Source organism: Phyllostomus discolor, chromosome 12, assembly GCF_004126475.2.
Source record: "Phyllostomus discolor isolate MPI-MPIP mPhyDis1 chromosome 12, mPhyDis1.pri.v3, whole genome shotgun sequence".
NCBI lineage: Eukaryota > Metazoa > Chordata > Mammalia > Chiroptera > Phyllostomidae > Phyllostomus > Phyllostomus discolor.
In genome coordinates, this window is record NC_040914.2 from 74,036,398 (window position 1) to 74,063,035 (window position 26,638).

Below are 26,638 nucleotides of genomic sequence, written 5' to 3' on the forward strand. Positions count from 1 at the left end.
CTCCGGGCCAGGGCTCAGCAAACCGCAGCCTGCAGGCCGCGTCCCACCCACAGCCTGTGTCTGTGCTCTCCGCGAACTAAGAGAGGTTTTTATGATTTTAAATGGTTGCAAAAAAATTAAAGGAAGAACAATATCTCCCAACACATGAAAATTAGGTGAAATTCAAATTGCTGTGTCCATAAAGTTTTATTAGAACAGCCATACACTTTTCATGTTCACCTTGGCTAAGGCTGCTTTGGTGCTGCAGTGGCAAAGTTGAATCAACAGAGACTGTTTGGTCCACAAAGCCGAAAATACTGGTTGGCCTTTTCAGAAAAAGTTTGCAAACACACTCCCGCCTTGGGCCGTGGTGCTCGAGGGAACACCCACCCCCAGCTGCCCACCCCCAGGGCTGGCTCCCTCCTTTCCTTCCAGTCTTTGCACAAATGTCCCCTTCTCTTTGTCTTTTTGGTACTTCCTACGGCCTACATGCCTGTCTCCCCCACCCTGAACGTCAGCTCCCCAAGGGCAGGAACTTCTAACTTTTATTTGCTGCTATATTCCAGGCACGGTGCCTGGCTCATAGTAGGTATTTAATAGATGTTTATTGGATGGATGGATGGATGGATGGATGGGTGGGTGGATGGGTGGGTGGATGGGTGGACAAATGGACACAGGCATGGGTGGACATTTGGACATTTGGACAGACAGACAGATGGCTGGGGTGGGTGGAGGGGTGGCTGGTGGGGTAGGGGGGTGGGAGGTATGACGGATGTGTGAAAAGCTGGGCTGGGCCAAATCAGGGGGATGCCATGACGAGGGGTTGCATTCGGGGAGCGGCGGGCCGAGTTTTAGAGCATCACCTGGCCCAGGCATGGTTGCGGGTGGAGCGGGCAGGCTGTGTGCCCAGAGACCGGTGGGAGGCTGTCACCCTGGGAAGGGTGGGGGAGGTCAGCTGGTACAGCAGGCACGAGCAGAGATGGGAGAGGGGAACCCCAGGAGAGTCTGGCAGTGATTGGCCTGAGACCAGTCAGCTCCCACTGCTGGCCTCCAGAAGGTGGCCCTGGAGACCGATGCCCAGGACTTGCAGCCTCCCTGTCTCGGGAGGCTCTCTCCCTCCACCCTGGCTGGGCCTGAGCTGATTCTCCAGAGACACCCACCCGTTGTGTTGTGTTGTGTGGCAGCCATGGGGAGGTATTCTTACGCCTGAATTCTGTCGCAGGCCCTTGCCCTGTCCCAGGACTTTCAAGGGACAAGTGACTACCATATAGACATCCCTTGAGAGAGGGGGCCAGGGTCATGCCTTCTAGAATGTCCCCTTCAGCCACAAAAGCAATAGAAGCTCGTCATGCCTGCCTCTGGCCAGCTTCTACTGGCCTGCCTGCTACCCAATGTCTTGCTAGCCTCCCTGTGGCTCTGGTCTTCTTGGCCAGACCTGCCCAGGGGTATCTCCCAAGGCTCTGAGTGCTGTTAGCCACAAATTCCCACTTTGTAGCACGAATCTCAGAGACGTGGTGCCCTATCTGCCCGTCCACACAGTGGGCCAGACATCGCAAGCGCCCTACCCTTTCTGCGCCTCAGTTGCCTCACCTGTGTAATGGGGCCTGACAGACAGACTCCAGGGCTGTCTGAGGCTTAACGGGCTGATGCCTGTGAAGACTGGCCTGGGGCTTGGCATTTAGTAGGTGCTGTCCATGCATCGCTGTGACCATTGAAAACCCCAGCCATTTTGCCCCCAGCCTCCTCCTGAGTTAGGGTCATGACCCTTCCACTCCGGCTTGGAAAGAGCCCCCCAGTTTCAGCTGAACCCAGAAGTTCTTGGGCCCTGGCTGCCCCAGTGTTTTAAATAAGGACTTCCTGGTTCTCTCCAGGGCAGGTAGAGCTGGGCCTCCCCTCGTTCTTTCTTCAGCAGGCGCGTTCACGGGCTTCCCGCGTGTCAGGCCTGTGCTGGGCTGCGCAGGTTCTAACCCGGGCATTCTCCTGACCGCCCTGCACTGCGGACATGGCTCTCAGCACCCCTTTGGCAGATGAGGAAGCTGAGGCTCAGAGACATTCAAAAGCGTGAGAAAGGCCATCCTGCCTGGAGCTCAGGCAGTCGCTCCCACCCAAGTCCGCACTCTCTTTCATCGGCCACATAACTGCACTTGTCCCCATTTTCTCCCCTGGGCTTGGTTGACACCCTCCTGGGAGACACCAGTGTCTCCCTCTTGCTCAGACAACCCAGTGGATGTGCCGTGTGCCTGCTGGAAGGGCAACCAGGTTGGGCGATCTCTGTTCATGGTCTGTCCTTTTAGCCTTAGTTTCTCCATCTATAAAATGGGTTGCTCATACTCCCCCCCGCCCAGCCCCCGCCTATCTGATAGAACCATCGCAAAGCTGCAGGAGCTGGCTCTGTGCACACACTTCGCAGATCATCCAGGTGGACAGTAATGACCGTCTCTGCCCCTCCGGTGGCTGTAATGAGTCATCCCCTGCCCAGACTTGAAGCCAGAGACAAAGCCTTCTTTTCATTTTTCCGAGTCCTGGTCCCTGTATCCCCTTAAGCTTCCGTTGTCCTCCAGGCCCCATGAGCCTGGCCCGTGAGAGGCGGAAACACCTGGGGGGACTCTGGTGGGGACGAGTCACGTCAACCCAAGCCTGTGATCGCCCCCCGCCCCCCACTGAGCGCTGCAGCCGGAGCGCCCCTAATTGCTGTCACAGATGTGGCAGCCACCAGCCTCTCTAGCATGATCTGCTGTGTCGCACAAGCTTAATTAGTCCCTGATTACTCATTTACTGGGTGCTGTGTGTATTCCATATCTAATAACTTCCCAATTACGCCTGGTCTGCGCCGAACATTTAATAACCCTTAGTTGTCTGCTTATCAGGGACTCTGCATTCGGCGGCTCCATCTTCCCCTGACCCAGAGCCTTATAAGTCCCTTTATTGCAGTATTTGGAGTTCTCTGCTTGCCATTACCGAGCTGTTACAAGGAATTAAGGGGCGTAAAATACTGTTTTTTGGCCGCTGACGCACAAGCTTACAGCACAGAACAGGAAATCCCACCAGAGCTTGTTGAGCACGTTGTCCTTGTGGGTGGGCTTGGGGGGGGGGGCAGGAAAGGGGGAAGAGGGGCCCCCATGGCAGGGCTGGCCTGTGCCCCCCCGTTTCCTTTCCAGGCGGATGGCACCAGTCCTGTGACCTGTGTGTCCCTGGCAGGTGGCAGAGGTCTCCAGCCAGCCTGGGAGGTGCCCCCACTGTACCCACCCTGCCTTCCGGCCAAGGCATGCAGCTGGCCATTGATGTTTGGGAAGGAGGCAGCTTTTCTCCCAGAACTTGGCTTCCTGCCCATGCGTGATTTTTCTTCGGGGCAAAAGGAAGGTGATGCCGCATTCTTTTGTGCAGCTGGGGTGCTGGCATCTCTTCTTCTGTCTCCTGCGGTCTGGTCCCTGTCACATCTGCACTGTGGGGTCGAGGCACTTCACAGAGGACAAAACACTGGCCTGGTTCTTTGGCTCTGACTTTGGTCAGCTGGGTGACCTTGGGCAGCTCACTCGACTTCTCTGTGCCTCCGTTTTCTCCTCTACAAAGTGGCAGTGAAGGGAGGGTCATGGGGAGGACTAAATGGACTGCTGAGTCCGGTGCTCGGTGAGCACCTGGCACGCAGTAGGCGCTCAGCACATCTAGGGCAGGCATTACTGGCCCATTTCCCAGAGGCACACACTGAGGTCAGAACAGCCATGACTTGCCTGTTATCCCCAGTTTTGCCAGAGGCAACTCAGGTCTCAGTCCCAGGCCTGCTCTGCTCAGAAGGGCATGGCCGGCTGCCTGGAGTGTGTCTTGAGCTTACTTGGAAAAAAAGAATTTGGGATGATCAGGAAAAATAGGGGAGCACACACCACAGATCCTGTCGCCCTGACTTCAGAGAGCCCTGGGCTGCCTTGGGGCTTTGGGCCAGCAGCTGGCAAGGAGCCTAGAAGGCAGCCCTGCCCGCTGGGGCAGAAACTGCCCAAGGCCGTGGACATTTCCCTGGTACGTTTTCCGTCAGGCCTTCCGGGTCCGTCACCATGCCACTTTGACCCTTGCCCCTAAAGCTCATGCTGTCAGGCCATGCGATTTGCTGCCGCTTCTGGAGCACCTACTGTGTGCCAGGTGCTTTAACAGAAATAACTCCTCTAGTTCCTTCTACCATCCCTCTGGGAGGCAGGCAGTCACTATGTTATCGGTCACTCCCATTTTGCAAAAGGGGAGTCTGAGGCTGGGAGACATTAAGTCACTTTGCAAAGATCTCGCAGCTGGGGAACGTGACCAGGACCCAGCTCCCAGCCCCATCTTTTTGCGAGGAGGCTGAGAGGTGGAGCCTGGCTGGGTACCTGGGAGGGCAAGACAAACAGGCCTGGATAACAACCACCTGCCCCTGTTAGGGAGGCTGCCGGAGAGAGAAATCCTGAGCCTTCCACCCAGCGGCCTTTGGGCTGCCACGGGCCCCCAAACTGAAACTTTCCCTTGTTTTTAAAAAAATAGGGTCTGGCATGAATAATGCCCCCTTTTTATTACAAAATCTTTTATTACAAAATCCTAAGCATGTGATTCTGTAACATAACAATATCACACTCAAGCACACCACATGACACTTCAGGCGAAATGTTCACATTAAAACGATAAATTATTACACCCATATTATCACCCTACCAACCACACTCAAGCAGGCGTGACTCCTGCCGGACCCTGGACATGGTTTACACGTTACACACGGATGAGCCTGGGAGACGTGGTGCTGAGTGAAAGGAGCCAGACACGACGAGCTGCCCAGGGCAGGGCTCCGCCTGTGCGGAATGTCCAGAGCAGGCAGCAGAGACGGGGAGGGTTGTAGGCGCCAGGGCTGCTGGGGACGGGGAGCGGAGAGCCACTGCCAGTGAGTGTGAGGCTCCTTCTCGGGGTGACGCAAGTGTTGCAACACGGATTCTGGTAATGGTTACACAACCCCACGCATATATCAAAAGCCATTGAATTGTATACTTTAAATGAGGGGATCGTGTGGCATGTGGATTATATCTCAATAACACTTTTTAAGAAGCAGTAGAGCAGAGGTCCTCAGCCATGGGGATCTATCTCCTGGGCTAATTCAGTGAATACAATCGCAGTGCGCTGAAAACAACATGGCGCCCGTCCCCCCAGCAGGGTGCCTCTCCCACTCCACCCCACCCCTGAGTCTGCCTTGAGCTGGTGCTCAGAGACCAGACCGCTTGTTCCCTGGAGAAAGTGTAACGCTTCGAGAGCTCACTAGGACGTCCGGTGGTGGGCTGCAGCCCTCTTTCATGTAAAAGAACCCTGGAATCCTCCCCACCCACTTTGGCCTTTCCCATAACTGACCAATGCTTCGGAGGCAGTGGCCCCAGCCCACAGATAGGCATAAAGGAAACAGTAGCACCTACCCTGCTCATTCTGCGGGCCCCGTGAGCTCCGAGATGCTGCTGCTGCCAGGGGACAGGATGTTTTTCCCAGGCCTGGTCCTAACAGAACTGTACATTAAGGCCAACCCGGAGCCTGGAACTCGTGGCTCTGGTAGAAAGAAGGCACAGTGAATGTGTTGGTTCAAGGGCCTGCTTTTTGTTAGTGAGAATCGTAACTTCGGCTATGAAGGGTGAAGAAAGGCGGTCTCTGCCTCCGTCTGATGGTCTGTCGGAGAACCCTCGCCTCCACCTGAGATGAGGCTGGGTGAGAGAGCCCGCACTCACAGCACCACATGTGTCTGGCAGCCTGGCCCACCCATTAATACCGACAGGCGGGGAGAGCTAGACCAGAGGAGGGACTGGCATGGGCCCCCTCGTGTGTCTGGGGTATGGCTTGGTTCGCCAGGTGCTAGGGAACATTTGGAGCTGGGCACATACTATTCTAGAGCTTTCCCGGCTGTATCAGTTATCTACTGCTGCGTAACAAACAACTACAGATTTAGCAGCCTACAACGCATTTGTCATCACACGGCTCCGCGGTGTCCTCTGCACAGGCCCTCACAGGCTGCAGGTCGGGGTGTCCGCTGGGCTGACTCACCCTGCTTGCCTGGGGAAGGCCCACCTGCAGATGCATTCTGGCTGCTGGCAGAATTCGTTCATCTGAATAACTGAGGGCTCCGTGAGCATTCAAGTCTCTGTGTGGTCATGTGTCTTTGGGTCTCTTGCGTGTCTACCTGGAAGTGGAATTGTGAGGTTCCTCTGACAACTCTATCTTTGACCTTTTGAAGAGCTTCCAGGCCATGCCACACCATTGTACAATCCTGCCAACAGTATAGGAGGGGTCACACCACGCCCTAACATGTTTTTGATTAGTTACCAGCACTTACTAATCACAAGAATGCAGCTTTTAGAAATGGATTCCCACTTGCCTCTTGAAAAATAAGATCAGGCGAGACAGGTCTCAAGTCCCTCTAAAGAGCCCCCACCGGTGCTGAGTAGGGCTGCCCCTGCATTTTCGCCCACCCAGTGCCTGGTGTATGGTTTCCCCTATTGGCCTCTGCAGGGGCGTGCGTCTTAATTTCTTGCCCCTCCTATCCCTTCTCCCTTTCCAATGCTGTTCCCCTTGATGGCCTAGTTCAAACTCAGCCTCATCCAGGAAGCCTGCCTGGATTCCCCTAGCTCTTGTGGAGTTCTTTCATTTGCAAACTCCTATAGTGCTCGTCATCCGCACCCCTTCTTGCCCAGTAGCATTCTCTGTTTCCATCTGCTGTTCTCTAATTAAAAGTTGTGCACCTCCTGCCCCTGGTTGCTTTGTAGCAGCCAAGTTTTCTCCCAACTGCTTGGGTTCAAATCCCAATAGTCCCTGGAGCTGGCTGGCTGGGTTGTCCTGCAACTAATGGCGAGCACAGCAGCCCTGAACCCAGCAGTTTTCCGAGATGAGTAGGGCACAGTTGCAAGAGCAGCTGAAACCGGCCAGGGTGGGGTCTGTCCGGGGTTGCAGGATCCCTGCCATGCTGAGGCCCCCCCAGCCCCCGGGTCCCGAGCAAGCCGGTGAGCGAATAAATGACGTGTGCTGGGCCGAGGGGCCGCCTCCTCCTGGCTCCAGCCTAAGCCGCCAGCACGCCTGTGGGATTTGCGGGGGCTGTGGTCTGGGCTGCGTCACCATATGGATCCCATAATTTAAAGCGTTCCCGGAAACAAACGGTAAATTTATCCGTCTCTCACACGCAGGGCCGTTGGAGCCTTGCTCGCCTGAGGAATTCTGAGCCATCCATCTCTCCTAGACACTTTGGTTTTATAGCACTAATCCCGGGGGAAAAACTGGATCAACATGAAGCTGCTTTTCTGCAGCCACGCTGGCCCTGGGGCCCACCGTCAGGAAGTGGGGAGGCCAGTCCCCGGGCCTGGCCCCCAGGTAGCTGCAGTGGGTTATGCAGGCCCCGGAGCCCATGCGGGGGCTCGGCTCACCTCCTGCCCAGGATCTGAGGTGGGAGGGGAGAGCCCAGAGTCCGAAGCCCTGCTGACCTGGGCTCACCCCGTCTCAGCCTGAGCCCTCAGGCTTCTCCCACCCCTCTCCAAGCCTCAGTTTACCCAGATGTGGAAAAGGGACAGGGCGATCAAGATAGAGTCAACAAGACAGAAAGTAGAACAGTGGTCACCAGGGGCTGAGGGAGGGAGATGGGGAGTTAGTATTTAATAGGGCCAGAGTGTTCATTTGCAGTAAAGAGAAAGTTCTGGAAATGGATGGTGGTGGTGATCACACAACATCGTGAATGGACTTCATGCCACTGAACTGTGCGCTTACAAGTGGTCAAGTGGGCACATTTCATGTTATGTGTAGTTCACCACAATTTAAGAAATGTGAAGGAATGGGGGGTCAGGAGGGCAGGATGGCCACCCTGCCCAGTGAGCTGAAGAGCAGCTCAGGTTACCTTTACGACTAAGAGTGGGTGGTCATCGCCAGCCTCCGTGAGAGCTGAGTGGCCGGGGTGGGGATGGGGCTCCCCTGAGACCCGCCTGGTGTTCCTGCGCAGGGTTTGCTGGGAGAGGAGGAGACCGCACTGGCTTTGCTGGGCACCAGTTCTCCACTACCACCACCAGCTGAGCTGAGTCCCTGGCCACAAAGGCCAGGCTGTCACAGGGGAGGAAGGTGTCTAGAGCCCCAGTGGCACCTCTCAGCAGGTGTGGCCGCGACTCACCATGTCTACCTCCCTGTCGTTCCAGGTCACCTCTGCATCTCTCGAGGCACCGACAGCCATCCGCCCGCCCGCCCGGGAGCCTGAGCCCTGGCGGGGTGCTGCAGCCGAGAGCCTGCTCAGAGGCCCCAAGACCGCCCAGGAGCTGGGGCCAGCCCGGGGCCAGCCGAGCAGCCAGGACGGGGCCGGACCAGACCTCCCGGGCACAGGTAGATGCTGCGTTTGCGTCTCCAGGAACTGGAGTGGATCAGGCCACCCCTGGTGGGAAGGGGGGCCCCAAAGCCAGTCTGGGCTCAGAGTTCTACCCCACGAGCACCACTTTCGGGGTGACAGCCTGGAGGCGGAGTCTCTCGTACTTGAGTTTGGATTTTTTTTTAATGTTCCTGAGGGATTAAACCAAGTAGTGGTTTCAATCAGAATCCCAGCTTCTGGACACCCACCCACCCTTGATTCTCAGACCGCCTTTGCTTGATGTACCATATTTATTTATCTCCATGTTCTATTGCGCTCACTTATTTTAAAAATGCACGTAATGAATACCCGTGAGCCCTATACCAACCCGGGCAGTAGGTGGCCCATCGGCCCTGATGCCCCTGTGGCCCCTCTTCCCGGTGGTTTGGACTCTGGTCCCAGGTGGCCCCTCACTCGGCGCCGCAGGGTGCGTCTGTGCCATCGCCGCCGAAGCACGCTCTCTCCCCCGGCCGTGCGCTGCTCCTTCGTCTCGCTGCTCGCCGCCACCTGTGCCTTCTCCCACCAGTGGCACAGGGGTCATTTCTGGGTTTTTCGGTTGTGAATGAGCCACGTCCTGGCACGCGTCTCTCCTGGGTGTTAACCTCGGCTGGGCCAGAGGGGAGAAGGGCGTTTGGCTTAAGGAAGAAAATGCCGCTGGTTTCCGGTGCGGGTGCTTCACTCCCGCCCCGCCAGCCATGGAGACCCGTCTGCCCGTCTCGGCACTGCCGGCCGTCCTCAGTGTCTCAGGGACAGGGGCGGGCTCCCTGCTCGGCCAGCGGGCCTGTGAGTGTGGGTCCCGAGGCACTGACCGTGGGGCCTGTGGACCCTGGGCCAGGTGCGGTGAGTGGGCCCTGGACTGTGGCACGTGGTGGGCACCTGTGTTCTTGCCCAGGAGGGTCCCTGGGGTCATATTCCTGTCAGTGAGACCCCTCCGAGTGGGTTCCTCTGTGTGCCCTGCCTTGTCACTGCCCCCTGAGAGGACTGTGTCCCGAGCCCCCCAAGCCTGCCTGTCTCTGTGGGGGCCCATGGTGTGGGCAGCTGGCTGAAAGCTCTGCTTGTTCGAGAGATGGGCCAGAGGTGGGAGGAGACGGGCTAGCCAGTGGGGGAGGGGGCATGGAGGCAGCTGGCCAACCCTGCGCTCCTGCCGGGACTTCCATCTGGGACACCCGCCTCCAGGGCTGCCCCAGCACTCACCTCTTTCTTTCTGTGATGTGGACTCGGCAAGGGAAGGGACTGGGCCTCGGCCAGGGACAGCCCCTGCTGACCAGGAGCTCATGGGCAGATGGGGATGGGCTGGTCAGGCAGCAAAGGGGGTGCTGCAGGTGGTGGGCAGGGATACTTTTTGGGGAACCCTTCCCCTTGGCTCCCCAGCACACTCAGAACCTTGGACAAGCGTCTTCTCCCATTCCAGCCTCAGTTTCCTCATCTGAGAAATGGGAATGAAGGCTAACATGAGTGCCTGGCCCACAGGGCAGGTGTGAGAATTAAATTAACCAGGACATGGCATCCAGCACAGGTCCTAACACCCTGAGTGCCCAGAAGTGCCGGCTGGTGTTAGCACTGTTATTTATAATTCCTAGTTACCAGCTGGCGCCCCCTCCAGGCAGCGTGGAGCATCCCCAAGGCTGTTACCCTGACCTGCCTTCTCCATCCCAGGTGCCCCTCGGCTCTGGCGAAATACCCTGCAAAACCATGACCCTTAGGGATTTTAGCCACCCCGCCCCGGGCTGGCACACACAAGGCCGAGCCCCCTGCCCTGCGGCAGGGCCAGGGCCCAAGGCCCCCATCTGCCAGCTGCTCCTCATCAGGCCGCAGCCCTGCCCAGAGCGGGGTGGGAATGCAGCTTCACAGCCAGAGATGAGCCAGGAGCTCCATCCCGCTGTCAGGCCCCTCCCAGGGAGGCTGCTGCTGCTCAGAAACATGACAGTGACTAATGGTTTATTACACACCTGCCACCTCTCATCCGGTGGGCAGACACAGCCCCCGGGACAGAGATGCGCCGCCAGCTGGACGGTGGGGCGGGTCCAGGGGTGAGCACAGTTAGATACGTGGACACACACAAACACGGACACACAGGGATGGAGCCAGCAAATGCATCGCACGCAAGAAAGCCCACACAAGGACACAGACACACATGCGCACACAGGCACCAGGACTCTCACACACATACACACATAGAACCCTGTCGCCTTCTCTCTCCAGAGCTCTCAACCCCTCTCGGTCTTCCCCACTGTTACTCCTCCACCCTGCGATGATGGCTTCCACCCCTGGGCTGGGCCTTTTCGAGAATGGCAGGTCTGTGGGAAGGTCAGGGGATGCATCTATTGCCTTAGGGTGTAACTGCCCATTCAGTCCATTTCTGACCCACAGCCCCACATAAATGTTTGATGCCTGGGGACAGCGGTGTTTGCTATGGAGAAGAAGCTGTCATACCAGGAACCCTTGTTCTGGGCCTGGTGGCTGGGTCGAGTGCCCCCAGGGACACACACATTCCAACTTGCAAAGCAGGGGCTGTGTGGTTCTCCAGCACAGCTTTCAGAACGCCCACCTGGGGTGTGGTCATTTGCTGACTGCAGGAGTGGCGCTTCGGGGCTGCAGAGGAACTGGCAGGCAAGGCACAGACCTGGGGCTGACCACAGGTCTCCAGCTGGTGGGAGAAGGTTGCAACCAAAACCGTGCCTCCGGGCATTCTTCCCTTGAGGATGGCAAGCCCCCAGCTCAGCTCTTTCCAATATTCTTAAGCCTTTGGTCAAAGGAAGATCCATTTCTCATGTGTCACTTGCACGCAGTATAAAATCCAGCGAGAGGACACTCCTAATTCATCACCAGCTGATGGGAACAGGCATTCCTGAACAATTGTCTTTGTGCTGTCACAGCCTCCTTGGGAGAGAGGCAGCAGCATCTGGGGATAAGCAAGGACATGGCTTGCTCTGAGAGACCAGGTTCAGTTTTCCAAGTCTCAGCACTGCTGATTCCCAGCCACGGAACTTTTGCAAGGTTCTGAAAGTTCCCAAAGCTTAGCTGCTCCAGGCAGGCGTGGTACAAGCGAAACCTTCCTTGTAGCATAGCGTGGTGACCAGGGATGCGGCCTTGCGAGGTCTTGCAGGCTGCACATGGCACACATCCAGGGGCTGCCATTCTTGTTCTGGTCTCTGTAAATGTGCTCCCTGCACGGCGGTCAGGGCTGCAGGCTGCGTGGCTGAGTGGTGGCCCCGTAGTTGTGCCACATGGGCCCTGGATGTCCTTTCTGAGTGACGGAACGCCTTCTGAAGTGGTTCATAATATCTTTATTAACTGAGATAGTGGGAGCCGCCAACAGCCCACTGGGGCTGGGGCTGGGTCACAGAAAACCAGGCTGAGATTGAGTCTCCAGTGACAGCCATGTTCCTGGGGCCTGGAAGTTGAATGTCTATAGGAGTGACGTCTGCCCTGGGCCTGCTTCGTTTTCCTCCTCCTTTCCTCTCTGGCCGTGTGTTTAAATGCCTGCTTTTTGGTGTACCTAGTGTGTGGACATCTTCAAGCGTGCAAAGCCAGACTCATACGCCTTGAGTTCAAATCCTGCCTCTGCTCCTTCCAAACTTTTGTTATTAAGCAGACAGCCTCTGTGCACCTCGGTTCCCACCGGTTGTGAGGATCCAGGAGCTGATCCATGTGCAGTGCTCAGCACAGGGCCTGCAGGGCCTGGTGCGTGGGAACAGCCGAGGGCACGAGCTGGTGACCACCGGAAGTCCTGGCCTCACAAAGGCTTTTGTCTCTTTGTTGGGCAAACAGGCTTCCAGCTGGCCAGGGTCGGGCTCCTTGGCCAGGCAGGCGGGGCCTCCACTTGGGTACTTGGCTGGGGCCCCGAGAAGTCTTTGGCAGGCCTCGCTTGGAGCGGGTACTGGTGCTGAGTGCTTGGGTGAAGGCGTCGGAGGATTTCTGTCCCCGCTGCCAGGCAGCAGCTGCTTGGAGGGCACAGGCGCCGGGTGCGGCTGCGGCTTCTCCAGCCCTGCGGGTGAGCCCCCCTCTTCCCAGCTTTAATGGGGAGGCGCCTCATGCAGCACGAGTGCCTCCCTTCTCCCTTTATCCCCCTCTCTCCCCTTGTGCGTCTTCAGCTGAGCTGGGATCTGAAGTCAGTGTTCTCTCCAACTGGCACTGTGTTTATCTTCTTGGGAACTTCTTGTGACACTGGGGAGCTCAGAGCTTGCAAGTCAGGGCAGGAGGTTTGGGAGCCTAAGCAGCCCGAGAGGCTCTTGTAAGTCCATCTCTCCCCAGAAGCCTCTTTGGATGTTTGGTGGGGACTTACAGCTCCAGGCCCCCTCCCATGCTGGGCCGTCAAGACCCTCCCTATGTTCTCTGTTTATTGCTGCCCCTGCTTACGCAGATCTGGTTGCTTTCAGCTGGTGCCCCGGGCTAGTGTGTGACTTTGTGTGTCTGTCTTACTGATTCCGATTTCCATAAAATAGAAAAGAATTTAACTTGGGCAACTTAATAAACCGATAAACTGAGTACTGATTTAAATGCGGTTCCTGATGGCATAAAGATAAAAGCAGCTCTTTATCCCCGGCAAAATTGCTGTTAAAAGGGTCTGTTTGCCCTGCAGTCTATAATTTCTTTCCCACTAAGTTTGTGGTCAGGATTTCAGGTGGAAAAGGAGAGGTCAGCGGAGCTGCAGACAGGACTGTTCCGGGGCTCAGGGCAGGGTTCCTGCGGGCTGTGCTCGGGCAAGGACTACCCTCTGAGGGTGCTGGGCTTGCGGCCCAGCTGTCTGCCACCCTGCCGTGGGCTGTACCTGCCACTGACCTGCTTTCCGCTTGGAAAGGGGTTGCAGCTGATGAGCTGGCCCTCGGGGGCCTGGCCCATCCCAGTTAGGCACCATATGAGTTTAGCTGGCTTGCAGAGCACCGTTTGTGATACTCTCGCTATGCTCACACCGACTTTCGCCCATGACCTCCTAACTGAGAGCCGAAACCATTTGAAAATTGGGCATCTCTCCCAACGCCTTTTGCTGGTATCTTCGCCGTGACTCCGATCCAGCGCCGTTGTGACTGCCCGCTCACATGTCTGTCTTCACCTCGCCCTGCTATTCACGTGTGCCTCTGCCCACAGATGCCCGCTGCGCACCTACAGCGTGCCAAAGACTGTGTTAGACACTGGGCAGGGGCACATCGGTGCACAAGCCAGGCATGAAATCCTGCCCCGGAGAACTTTCATTTAAGAGAAAGGCAAATAAGGAATAAGCAAGTTAGTGTGGGATGCCAGGCGGTGACAAGTGCCATGAGAAAAAGTCGGGTAGGAGACGTGGATACGTGATAGCTATGACTTTAGACAGGGTGGGCACAGAAGGCCTTGCTGAGGAGGCGTCAGTGGGCAGAGTTTTCCAGGCCGAGGGACAAGCAAGTGCAAAGGCCCTGAGGCAGCCCATGCTCAGCACACTTGCCATCTCCATGGAGGGAGGGACTGTATCTACTGTGCTCTTCATCTCTCCATTGCCTCGCACAGTGCACATAATAGCTGCTCAGGAGATGCTTGTTGAGTGAATGCATGTTTTTCAGGGGACAGGATGGCGGGGGGAGGTAAAGAGGAAATATGATTCTTACACGCAGAGAGGGCATGGGTCTTCCTGAACTTCCTGGGCCATGAAGGCTGATGTCCCAAGCAGGTCCTCACTCCATTTCAGAACCTTTCTGTCCTCTCCAGGGCCCTGCTCTGAAGTACACAATTCTAGCGACTATAGGCTGCCTGCTTTCCCCCAGGGTTTCCATGTGGCCGTACTAGGGTCAAGGACACTTCAAGGTCTCCTGTGAATGGCTGGTCCTTCCCCTCGCCCTGGGGAGGGTCTGTGAGATCCCTGGATCACACACAGAGAAGAGCATTTACAGAGCAACTGCTGTATGCCAGCTGCTGTGAGTCTGGGAACCATTTTTTCTTAGTTGTATTAGTTTCCCGTGGCTGCAGCAAACCACCGTGAGGTTGGTGGCTTAAAGCAACTCAAGTGTATTACCTTTTGGTCTGGAGGCCAGAGGTCTCACAGGGGTCTCCCTGGGCTGAACTCAAGGTGCGGGCAGGGCTGGTTCCTCCCAGAGGCCCCAGGGGAGAATCTGCTTCCTTTCTTGGGCGTCTTCCAGAGGCGCCTGCGTTCCTTGGCTCACAGCCCCGCATCCCTCCAGCCTCTTACTTCTGTCACCATGCTCTGTGCACCCCTGCCTGCCTCCTGCTTAGAAGGACTCTTGGGATTGCACTGGACCCACCCAGATAGCCCAGGGTAACTTCCCATCTCAACGTGCGTAACTTAGTCACAGCAGCGAAGTCCCGTTTGCCATATAAAATGACGCACTCACAGGTTACGGGCATTAGGACATGGAAGCCTTGGGAGCCACTATTTGACCAGCCACATGAGTCCTCCCGCCGGGCTGAGCTGGCCGTGCACAGCCTGTGGGCGCAGGGGCCGTGCTCGAGACACAAGAAAGGGCAGGCCGGTGAGGACTGTGCCAGGAAGTGGGCGTTTACTGAGTGCCAGTGCTGAAGCAGGCACAGCTGCCGGCTCTCTGCCAGGACTGACCCTCAAGCCTCATGGCCATGCAGCCGGGAAAGACCTGCTTTAACCCGGGTCAGCCCCCGCAGGTGTAGTCTGGGCCAGCTGACACCCATGCATGTGGGGATGACAGATCCATCCTCGCAGGGTGTGGCTGCAAGGATGGCGTCAGTTACTAACCAACATGTCTAGAACAGGGATGGGGGTCCCCATGCCACCCTGGCTGGGGTTGTCCAGGAGGAGGTGGATTCTCACCCACCCCAGGAGGTCCCAGGTGCACTTTTGCATTTGCCCAGCAGGTGGTGCAACAAAGCACTGAGAACAGGGCCAAAGCCACTGGGGTAGGGACAGCCTCTACCCCAGCGCCCTTGCCTGCTGCTGCCCACCCTGGCTGTGGGGGAGGGGGTCCACCCCAGAGACCCAGATAAGGCTCTCCCCTAGCCTTCTACCATCACACCCCAGGAAGCGGCCTGTGGTCCCACCTTCGGGCACACTGGGCACGCAGCCAGCACCATTAGGCCACTGAGCTGTGTTGCCCACCCCCAGGGAATGCCCCACCCTTTTGCCCCCAAGTATGCCCAGATGGGCCGTCACGAGGGGCAGAATGGCAGAGAAAGTGCAGTGCAGCTGGGAGGGCTCCGGTGGGGGAGGCAGCACTGGCCCTGGGTCTGTGGATGCTTGGAGGCAGGGAGGAGGTCTCTCAGGGGGGAGACCCAAGAGCTGAGACCCCAGTGACAGTAGGCTTCTTCCCTCCCCCACTCCCCTTCCTTCCCCTCTCCAAGTCTCCCACGGGAGCTCCTCTGTAGGGCACCGGACCCCCCACACAGGTCTGGGGCAGGCGTTCCCTGGAATCTCCCTCAGCCCGTGACCCCTCCCGCTTCTGCCTGCTCATCAGCCCCCTCCCTTCCGACAGGGCCTGATCCCTCCCCAGTCCCAGCACTCCCCCTGCCTCCTCTTTGCTGTTCTAGCCACGCCTCCCGCAGGGCACCGGCACCCCCTCGCCCAGGGCATGAAGCCAGCACCCTCTCCTACCTCCTAAGCTGAGTGGTCCTTGGCCTTTTCTCTCTGGCATTTGCCCTTGGCGTCGATGACTTCCGGGAGTGCCCGCATGGGTGGCTCCTACTGCTTGGGGTGCATTACAGCATCTATGGGACCGGCTGTTGAATGATTATATGGATGAACAAGGGTGCCATTTGGGGGGCTCATGTGAGACCCCTCCTTGGGTTCTGGGGTCCTCTCTGCTCCCCAGAGCACAGCAGTTCTCCCGTGTGCAGTGAACACCTCGGGCCACTAGGTCCTGCTAGGAGAAGCACGGGCCCGGGTTTGCAGGGAAAGCAGGAAGTGGCCGTGCAGCTCCCAGCTCCCGCCACCCTCCAGAGCCCTGGGGCTCCTGTCTGCAGCTCAGGGGTGTGTGCCAGCGGGTGGAGGCTGGAGGGGGGCTGGAGGAGGGCCTGCTGTCCGCCCGCGTGGTTGTGCTGCGGCTTGCTCTCCCTTGCATGCTTTCTCTCTCTCTCTCAACTGACTTCTCAGGAGTTTGCTCTTGAACCTGAACTGCAGACTTAAGAGAGAGTCTTTCTCGGCTCCTCCAGCTGCTGCGCCGCCCTCCTCATCCCTCCCCAGGCCGAAGGGAGCTGCTCCAAGGCAGCCAGGCCAGACCAGGGGGCCAGGGGCCGGGACAGTCAGTTCTTATGGACCAGAAGAGCCCCAAGTGGAAAATGCTCCTGCCCGGTGAGTTCCCCGGGACGGCCCCACATCGTCCAGCAGTGGGAGGGGGTTGTGGGTTCTGGGACAGGGCCCAGATTCCAGCAGCAGAGATGGGGGACTAGAATGCTGAGCTGTGACTCGGTGAGGGGTGCGTGTCCTGGCTGCAGGGGCGTGCACCACAGTGTGTGTGTGGAACATGAGCATGGTCCAGGGGACAGGCGTCATGTCCCCAAGCACCCCTATCTGAGTCCAGGGGGGCCTGGAGGGGGCATAGCAAAGTCTTGAGTCATAGCAACAAGCACCACAGTCCTTGGGGACCCTCCCCAGTCACATTCCTCTTGCCCCTGCCATCGGCAGCCTCCTGGTCCCACTGCGCCATTACAGAACACAGGCTGGTGCAGGGCCGGCGCTGGGCACCTGCCATCATCCCCGTCACCAGGGGCTCAGGGCAGAGGTGGCTCCCTGGGAGCCAGGTAGCCTATAGAGGTCACTGGATCCATACTCCTTCCCTACAGAGAGGGGCACTGAGGCACAGAGGAGGGGGCTCTCCTACCAAGGGCTACCCAGACGCCAGAGACAGAGCAGGGTCCAGAACCTGGATGACCCCTCTGCCAAGCTGCCTCCTGCTTCCAAAAGTGGAAGGCAAGGGCAGGAGGGGCTCAGAGAGGAGCTCGGTGGATCCGGGAGCTTAGGAGCAGGTGGAGAAGGACAAGGGCATGTCAGGTGGGTCTCAGCCTCCGAGAAGACCCTCAGGGGGCACGGGCATGCATGGCACAGGTGACACCAAAGCCTCGGAGCGTCTCGTTCTTACACCGGGTGGAGTGTGAGGGCTCCCCTACCTCCCCCTTCCTGCCCTCACAGCCAGCTTCTCGGTCAACACAGATGACGTGCAGGGGCCCAGGCTGGCAGGTGGGAGGCGTAGACTCGGGCCCTGATCCTCCACTCCTTGGCTTGAATCTAACCTAATGAGAAGGGGCATGCTAACAACGGACACACACCGCCTTGCCCATCGTCACAAGCAGGCCAGCTATGAAGTGGTGAGCTTCCTGTCCCCAGTGGTAGTCAGGTAGGATCCCCCAGACCTTTGGAGAGGTTGTGCAGGGGCAGAGGTTGGATGGGGAAGTCTTCCTTTTGAGGCTCAGATCCAGGTCTCTCCTCTGTGCAGCAAGAAGGGCTATGGCAGTCGGTGTTTAGCAAGCACCTGCTGTATATACCAAGGCCCTGCCTCGCCTGGCAGGCGCCGGGTCCCTGAGTCCTCACAACACCCCGCACAGCAGAGGCTGGTCTTTTCTTCCCCCGTCTTCCAGACGAGAGGACTGAGGCCCAGGGGGGTCAGGTGACATGCCGGTGGTCACAGGGCCGGCTGGTTGAGAGGCAAAGTGTGGCGCAGAGCTTGCATCCTGAACCACCACTCAGGATGAGGTGACTCCTCGGTCACAGAAGTCCAGTCCCATTTAGGAAAATGTTTCCTGAACTTTGAGAAGTTCACAAGGTTCCAGAACCATTGCATGGCTTTGGCTGGAGGGACAGTGAGCTGTGACTTTCCAGGCCCCAGGTGCTCTGCCAGGCTGAGGACAACCCCAGACCTGCCGGACGGAACAGGCAGGTGCCAGGCAACGAGGCGCCCATGGTGACAGGACATGAGGTACCTTGTCCACCCAGGGGGTGCTGGGGTGGCACCACCAGGCCCCACCTGCCCCACAGGTGCTGGAGCACAGCCGGCAGCCAGCAGCCAGCAGGGGTTCTCGGTCCCCATCACTGAGGTACAGCTCCACCTCCGGTCCAGTCACCACTCCCTTGGCTAGCCAGCCTGGCCCCACCTGCTGGGCTGCATGGCTGGTGGCAAACTCGCCCCAGGAAGCCCAAGGCCCCATTTCCCTGAGACCCAGACCATCCTCAACAAAGCTGAGCCCTGGCCTGGGCTGTGGGTGCAGGGCCTTGGGGGGTGGTAGCCCCCTTACTCCAGGTGCAGCTCGGCCTTGCCTCCCCCAGGAAGCCTTCTGTGATTGCTCAGGGCCTCCCTTTTCTTCCTCTCCTTCAATATTACATCTTTTCCTCAGCTCCAGAGTGGGAAGAGCGCTTACTTGGCTTCCACCAGCTCTGAACTGGGGCACGTGTGAGAGCACGGGGTGCGCCATTATCTATTACGTGGGAATGTTAGTGAACCCCTGGTCCGTCCCTGGCAAATCAGGACATACAGTTGCCCGGCCTGTAACACAATCATTAGCTATTGGGAATTTGCCTTCTCTGGTTATTTCGCTTTCTTGTCAAACAAAACAGGCAAAGAGGGAAGAGGGAAGGAGGGAAAAGAAAGATTAAAACCTCAGGCTCTTGAGCCTGCTCCTGTCTAGCGGAGCCTCAGTTTTCTCATCTGTAAAGTGGGGCTGCTGGGAGCAGCTGCCACGCAGGGGCACCGTGAGGGTTCAGTGAGGGTTCAGTGAGGCAGCGTGCGTGGCAAATGTTCGATGACAGTACCGTTGTCGCCAGGAAGTGTCCTGTCCTTGCCTCTGTCCTCCTGGTACCAGAGTGGTGTCCGGGGTCTCCGTTGTGCCGGCTGCCACCTACTAGAGGGTCCGCACGTGGAAGTGCTCAGGAAGCATCTCTAGCACAGGTGGGTGGGCAGATAGTGGAGTGTGGGTGGGTGCAGCCCCGAATGAAGAACGAATGAGTGTCGCGTCTCCTCTCTCCCCAGGCAGGCCTGGAGACCCTGGCCCACTGGCAACAGGCACCCGAGGCCAGGTGTGACTGTGCTTTTGTCCCCTTACCCCCACCGTGATCACATACCGCCATGGCAGGGCCAGCCTCTGTCCGCAGGCCTCCCTCTCACCTTCCCTTCCGGCCCCTTAGGACAGACTTCTCAAGCGGGTTTCTGCGCCGGCAGCTCCTGACCCCATCTCTCTGGGGGTGGCCTGTGTGTGTCAGTGTGCGTGAGTGACTCTGAGTGTGGCGTGGGCGTGCTTCTGCGTGCGTGTCGGCGTGCACCTCCCAGGCCCGGCAGGCGAGGTGGCCCCTGTGGCTTCTCGCGGAGGGAGTTAGTAAGCAGACAGTGGCTTTGGCAGCCTGCCAGGCCCACCATCCCTGGAGGGTGGGAGGAGCGCAGACGTGACACACTTGATCTGCTCGTTCAGTGGGGGCTGCGGAGGAAGGGGGCCCCAAGGCCAGCTTTAAGAACCCCAGATGCCCTCCCCTGAGGTGAGAAAAAGGCCCCTTCCCCTCGGTGATAGGGGCACCACGCCGTGTCTTGTGGGGGCCAGGAGGCCACCCCAGATACCCCTTGCTGCCCAGGCAGGGTGTGAAGAGTGGGGCTGTGCCCTGGCTGGCCCGGGTGGGACCCTGGCCCTGGCATTGGGAGCAGTGTGACCCGGACAAGGTGCCCAACCTCTCTGAGCCACTTTCTGCCATAACCTGGCTGGTCTGGGCTCTGAGGATGAAGGGGGTCAGCACGTGAGCCCCTCGGGACAACCCGGCTCTGCCAAGTGAACTGTCAGCACCCTGGTTGTCACTGTCCCCACTGCCATTGCCGTTCTTGTCTGGGACCATTTGTGTCCCAGTGTCACCGACTGGACCACCCACAGTCCAGGTGGGAAGAAACTCAGGAACCTCAGGACCCTGGCCACACCAGAGAGGACCGCGTTTGACCCAAGCCAGGCCCAGAGCAGGAGGCGGGCCACCAAGGTGAGGCAGAGCCCCATTACCCAGAACCACTGTGGTCAGAAGTTGCCAGAAATATGCCACCCCCCCGACCTCTGGCACTCTGACCTTCTCTCTGCCTCACCCAGCCGGGTACAGGAAGGGGAGAAGCATTTATTAGGCACCTACTGCGTGCCGGCTCTCAAGCCTTCAGTCTGTTCCGTAGATAAGCAGACAGAGCCTCAGGAAAGTGGTAGGCTTGTTCTGGGCACACGTGGGCCTCGGACCAGCCCAGCAGTTCAGAGGCAGAGACCACCCCCCCGAAGGCACCAACCTCTGCAATCCAGGTTAGCTTCCCGCTCCCCTCCTTGGACCTGAGCAATGGTCAGCCCCCGGGTCCCCAGGCGCCCTTCCCCCACCACAGAGCAGGTGTATTCTCTCTGGCTTCTCTCCTCCTTCCCCCAGAAGCAGAGCGTGGAGAGATGGCCAACAGCACGGCCTCAGAGACCAGGCTGCGCAGGCAGCTCCGTGCACCCTCTCTGCACCTCAGTTTCCCCATCTGCAGAATGGGGGTGGCCAAGGACTTCCATCTTCACTGGCGTTGGGGATGCTGGGCGGCATGCGTGCTGCTGCTGCTGCAGCTCTGCCCTTCAGCCACCACCCCTTCCCCCATCCTTGGGGACCGCCCTGGCCCCCTGGGGCTCGCCTGGGGTGAGTTCGGTGGCTGGGTGGGCTGGTCTGGCCGCCTTGCGTCTCCCTAATGGCAGGTTCGGGCACAGACAGAGCCTGTGGCCTGGCGATGTGGGGTGGCGGCTCAGCTCCCGCCTGCCCGCCCGCCCGCCCTGTGGTTCTGGCGGGGACACGTGAACACAGCCTGGCTCTGTTCTCGGATCTGTGGGAGGCGGGCTGTCACCACCGGAGCCAGGAGCTGGAGGTGTGCCCAGGAGTGGGGGAGGGGCGGCAGATGTCTGAGCCTTCATCCACGCCCCGGGTTCTGCCAAGCCACAGGTGTCCCCACAGCACAAGGTGTGAGTGGGGGTCCCACTGGGAGGAGGGCTGGGGCTGGGCAAGGGGGGGCACTGTGAAGGGGAGTGCAGGATCTCAAGGAGGGGTCTTTTGGAGGGAGAGCTGGCCCGCTCTGTGCTGGAGAAAGAGGGTATGTCCAAGGCGACGGGGGGTCATTGGCACCCCCCCCACCATGGCTCCTGTGGGGCCATGCCGTGCAGGTCGTGCAGGGAACAGTCTCTGGGGGCCGTGCGGGCAGAGCTGTGCATTGGCCCGGGGCTTCTCGCCCACCTTCTCCGCCAGCCACATTTTGATTTCTGCTTTGGAATCCTGGTTACCTTTGATCATAGGCCTGGAATGTTGGTGGCAGTGATGTGTGTGAATGATTATGGATGATGGGGCCCCACATGGTGCTGGGGCTTGGGGGCTGCAGGGAGCTCTATGTACCCCCAAAGGTCAGAGGAACATCTGTGCGTGTCAGAACACCCTGCGCACCCTGTTCACCACAGGCATCCACATCTCCCCAGGACGGGGTGGGGGCCATGCCTCCCTGCCCCGACCCCGCTCTGCCCTTGGCCTCCTGGCCCTCCCGGCTGAGGGCTCATTGGTCACACAGGGCTGCTGGCCACACAGAACCTGGGAATCAGTGCCAACCAAAACCTCTCCTCACTGTGTGACACTGAGCAAGTTACTGAATCTCTCTGTGCCTTTGCTCCCTCATCTGAGAAGTAGAGGGTTGTAGGTGGACTACATGAGATAATGATAGCCCTCGGGACAGTAGGTACAAAATGCTGATTTCCCGCAGGCCCTGGGTACAAACTGCAGGCCTCCCTTCCTCTAACACTTGGAGGTCCTGGCAGGCAGAGGGTTGGGGCTCACTTCCCTTGTCCCCTGTGGGTGGCAGGGCAGCAGGGGTGAGCCCCAGATTCACAAACACCTGCGGGGTTGCAAGGGGTGCCTCCCTCTCTCACTTCCTGGGAGCCGAGGGAGCGGTGTGGGTCCCGCCCCAACCCCGTGGAGATTGTGCTGAAACTTCCGTTCTGGCGAGGAAGGAGCCGCAGGCTCGGTGGTGGCCGCTCAGCCTTATCTCGGGCCCTCTGCAAACAGCCCTGTCCCCCGCAGGGGGGGCCTTATCAGCCTGGTCATCTGCGCCCCAGCGGGCCTGGGAGCACATGTGGTTTGGTGGATTTCCCTGGGAACCTCAGCCCGTCTCCTGGGGGTCAGGACGAGGTGGGCCAGGGCAGGGAGCTTGGACGGAAAGGAGGCCAGTGGGGGCCGGGGCACATCCTGCTGGCCCTGATGTGGCCTCCTCCTCCGTAGCGGGATCTGGGGGTGGTCAGGAAGGGTCGAGTTTCCAGACCCTGTGACATCCCCCAGCTCAGGGAACTTGGGCCCTTTACCTGGCTGCCCACCTACTCCGGCCGCCTTTGGGCTGGGCTTCTCGGGAGCCCAGCTGCGTCTGGAGGATGCATGTGGTGGTGGGGGGGCTGGAGCCAGAGCCTGGAAGCCCATTTCAGGACCGTGAGCCATGGGAAGGCTTCCAAGCCTCCGTAGCAGCCCCGTGAGGGCCAAGGGGACCCCAGCTCTCCCCAGGTACAAGAACAACTCGCGTGTGTTGAGCGCTTGCTGGACAGAGAGGCCCGTGCTGTGCACAGATTCACTGTCTGGGTCCTCCCCGGGCCTCTGACGAGGCGGGCCCACTTACTAACCCATCTCGGAGACCAGGAGACTGGGGTCTGGACGACTTTTGCGCCCTGCGACCTTGTGCACACCCGGGGTCTCTGGCTATGCTGGGACGGTGACTTAGTGCCTCTGCCATCGTGTCCCCCAGGGAGACCTTCTGCTAAACCAGGGGTGGAGGTAGCAGAATCGGACTCTCCCCAACCAGTGCAACTGGTCAGAGAGGACTGCAGAACAAGTGTCCGGCCCCCAGTCCCAGCTCTGGTACTTACTGCCTGGCACGCCTGGACAGGCCCCCGGTCCCTCTGGGCCTCGAGGGAGACCACATGTCCCCTCGTGCTCCAGGCCCGCCCCCCCAGGCCCTGGGAGGGCTGACTGCTCCCCAGAGAGCCACGGGCCCCCCTCACTTCCCTCAGACCTGTAGGTGAAGCCACGGTCTCTGCAGGCTTCCCCGACCACTTCGCTCCAACACCCACCTCCTCCACGTCCCATCCCTGTCCTTCCTTTGGGGTGGCCTGGACACACGTCACCATCCAGTAGCGTATTTCACAGATCTCCCTTGCTTATCGCCTGCCGTCCCCACTGGCTGGGCAGCTGCAAGACAGTGCGTGTGTCACCCTGTTCCTGTTCTGCTCCTTCTCCCAGCACCTGGGACGGAGCCCAGCACGGTGAGTTCCGATGCAAGTGAACGCACAGATGGGTCAGCAGAGTAAGAAGACTAAGAGCTGCCACCTTCTCCCCTTCCCTCTGGTCGATTATTGATCGGCACCCGCACCTTACTCCTGAAGGGACTGAGTGGGTGCTCGAGGCACACAGAAGGTGCTTCCTAGGATGGTCCGTCTCAGGCCTTGCCACAAGGGGCAGCCCCATTCCTGGGGGGCATTCCATGTTGCCCCCTCCCCTCAGGCTACTGAGTCTAGCCCCTGCTCCCTGGTGGGCTGCCAGACCGCCAGCAGGGCCATGCAGGGGCCTGGAGCCCCCCAACCCAGGCACATGCTCCCTCTGCTGCCCACCCCTTCCTGGCCAGAGCCCTATGGCCATGGCCCAGGAGGCAAGGGGAGAGGGCTGCTACAGGGTGTCCTCCTGCTCCTCCTCCCTGGAGGGAAGACCTGTGCAGGGTCCAGGGTATGGCACTCAAGAAGGGGCTGGCCCATTGGCCTTCCTGCCCCATCCACACCTACTGGGTGCCCCAACCCCGCCGGGCCTGGTAGGCAAGGGGCGTGTTCTCCAGATCCAGAGACAGGAGAACATCGGGTGTTCGTCCTCAGGAAGTCAGAGCTGTGTCGCTTCCCGAGCATCCTGACGGATGACAAGGACCCCGGGACTCGCCAGGAAGTTCTAACATGGAAGGTGACCACATCCCTGAACCACAGTAGGGGTCTTGTCCTCAGGCGTCTTAAAGTCCAGCTGGTTACCCTGAGGGGTGTCTTGGGAGGACGTCCTGGAGGAGGAGAGATGGTGCCATGGCTTGAAGGATTTCAAGATGCAAAGGGGGATGGCCAAGGTCTTCTTAGAAACAGAGGGAGATGGTTGCGGGGTGGGGGTGGGGTGGTGCCCTAGCACTTCATCTGAAGGTGGAGACACTGAAACACCCCCATCTCTTCCCTGAGCCCTTGGCTCAACCGCCATGGCTCTGAAGCCTAGGGGGCCACTCGGTCAAGGTCACAAGCAAAGTAGGGGGCAGGGAGGCGGGGGTGAGTCGAGCTGAAGGGTCCTCTTCCCCACTGCCCAGGTGCCCCTGCCTGTCCTGGCCACTCCATTCTGGGGATGCGCCCCGTCTCCACAGCTCCTCATCACGGCCACCTTAAATGTCGGACCTTAAACCTTTGCTCTGTGCTCTGCATTAGATGGTGGCGACTGGAAGTCCTGACATAAACACAGTTAACAAATTGGCTTCATTTGGTGTGGCCCAGATCTAATTAGACCCAATCACTAGAGGGCAGGAGCGTGCATGTGTCACCCACCCTGACCCGTCGTCTGGCCTGAAAGCCAGCCTCCCTCGCCACCCCCCAGCGGGGGCACCACCCTGCTTCCGGTGGGAGACTCTCCTCCCATTCTTTGCCTTTTATCTGGGGACCCGTGACTTTGCAGGTGGGTGTGGGAATACGCTGCTCATCTGGGAAAGTCCTTGTCATGCATGCTAATTTAGTTTCTTTAATCGAGGTAAAACTCACGTACCATAAAACTGCCCATTTTGAAGGGAACAATTCAGCGGCCTTTAGTACATTCAAAATGTGGTGCCGCCGTGAGGACTATCTAGTGCAAAAGCGTTTTCATCACTCCTGACGCGTGGGGCTTGGTTGGTTGGAGCACCATCCGTACCCCAAAAGGTTGGGGGTTCGATTCCCAGAAACAAACACTTTTAGCGCTCCAGAAGGAGACCCCCCATAGCCATTCATAGTCATTTCACGTTGCCCTGCCCCCAGCCCCCGGCAGCCACTAACGTACTCTGTCTGCACGGATCCGCCTCTTCTGGACACGTCACGTAAATGGGACCTGGGCTGCGTGGCCTTGCGTGCCCGGCTCCTTTCACTTGACGTCTCGTCTCCCGGATCTGCCCATGCAGCGAGAATCTGCGCCTCGTTCCTTTTCACGGCCGAATAGTCTTCCATCGAGCAGAGAGACCGCCTTGCATGAATTCTTTCTTCCGTAACGGGCATGTGGGCCATTTCCACCTTTTGGCTTTTGTGAATCGTGCTGCTGTGAACATTCGTGTGCAAGTTCGACTTCGAATACCTGATTCGGTTCTTTTGAGTATATGTTTAGGAGCGGAGTCTGCTAGGTCATACTCTTAATTTCATTTTCTTTAATAAGGATATGTAAAGCTCTTCCTAGGTGCCGATTCAGTCTTCAGAACATCCTAAGACGTAGGTGGCGTTAGCCCATTTTGCTGATGAGGACATCAAGGTCTGGCAGCTGGACAGCCAGGATTTGAGCCACACAGACCACGGCAGCTCTCGATAACGCTGAGCTGAGGCTGGCAGCCCTGTGACCGCTTCTCAGGGCCACAGGGCCCAGAGCACGGCCAGGCCTGGGAGGACTCGCTTGTGTTAAGCACCCGTCTGGAGGCTGCTGGGTAAACCTGAGGCCGAGGTGTCTGTTTTTGGAAACTTGTCACTGCAGAACAAGCTGAAGGTGGGTGCCTCTCCGTGTCAGGTCCGGCGGCCTAACAGCAGCCTGGGGGCCCCTTGTTGGCCTGTGGGCAGGCCAAGTGAATGCCCACATGAGGTGTCAGAGGGAGTCCGCCCCAGCCCAGGAGCAGATGACAGCAGGGCGGGCTCCCAGCCAGCTCCCCTCTCCGGGTCCCCTGGACTTCCTTAGAGCCCCTGGTCTCTGCTGATCCCCTCTCCTGTGGGTGACCGGGTGGCTTGTCCACCGCTCATCAATCACAAGGTCCCGGGCCCCCAGAGATGTGGTTATCTCCCAGCCGCACGCTGCCGCAGGGCCTGAAGGGCACTGGCGGCTCCAGGGCTTATCTCTGCTGCCTGTTGCTCCCTCCCTGGTCACTCCGAGCCCACTCTTATCTTGGCATCCCGCGCCCTTCCTTTATCCCCAGCCCTGGGTGGGGTGGGGGCCGGCCCCGTTCTAGTCTTGGACCCTCAGGGACAGGACAGGGTTTTCTCCCCTCCCACAGCTCATCAGCCACGAGGCCCCTGCTGTGAGTGAGCACGTGTGTCTGAGAGCACATGCCGTGACTCCTAAATCTTCCACGGTCAGACCCCTTGGGCTGGAGAGCCGACCCCTGGACTCGGGGGAAGCGGGGAGGT

The 26,638-nt window shown here is 58.8% G+C and overlaps 1 protein-coding gene across 2 annotated transcripts in view; it reads left to right on the forward strand.

Annotated features, from left to right (window-relative positions):
* The window catches only part of GSE1 (Gse1 coiled-coil protein), a 410,683-nt gene that overhangs the window by 143,127 nt on the left and 240,918 nt on the right, over window positions 1-26,638 (forward strand). For both annotated transcript variants that reach the window (XM_028501757.2, XM_028501756.2), the window contains exon 2: window positions 8,136-8,316. In XM_028501757.2, coding sequence (XP_028357558.2) covers window positions 8,136-8,316 — 181 coding nt within the window. The remainder of the gene's footprint in view (window positions 1-8,135; window positions 8,317-26,638) is intronic.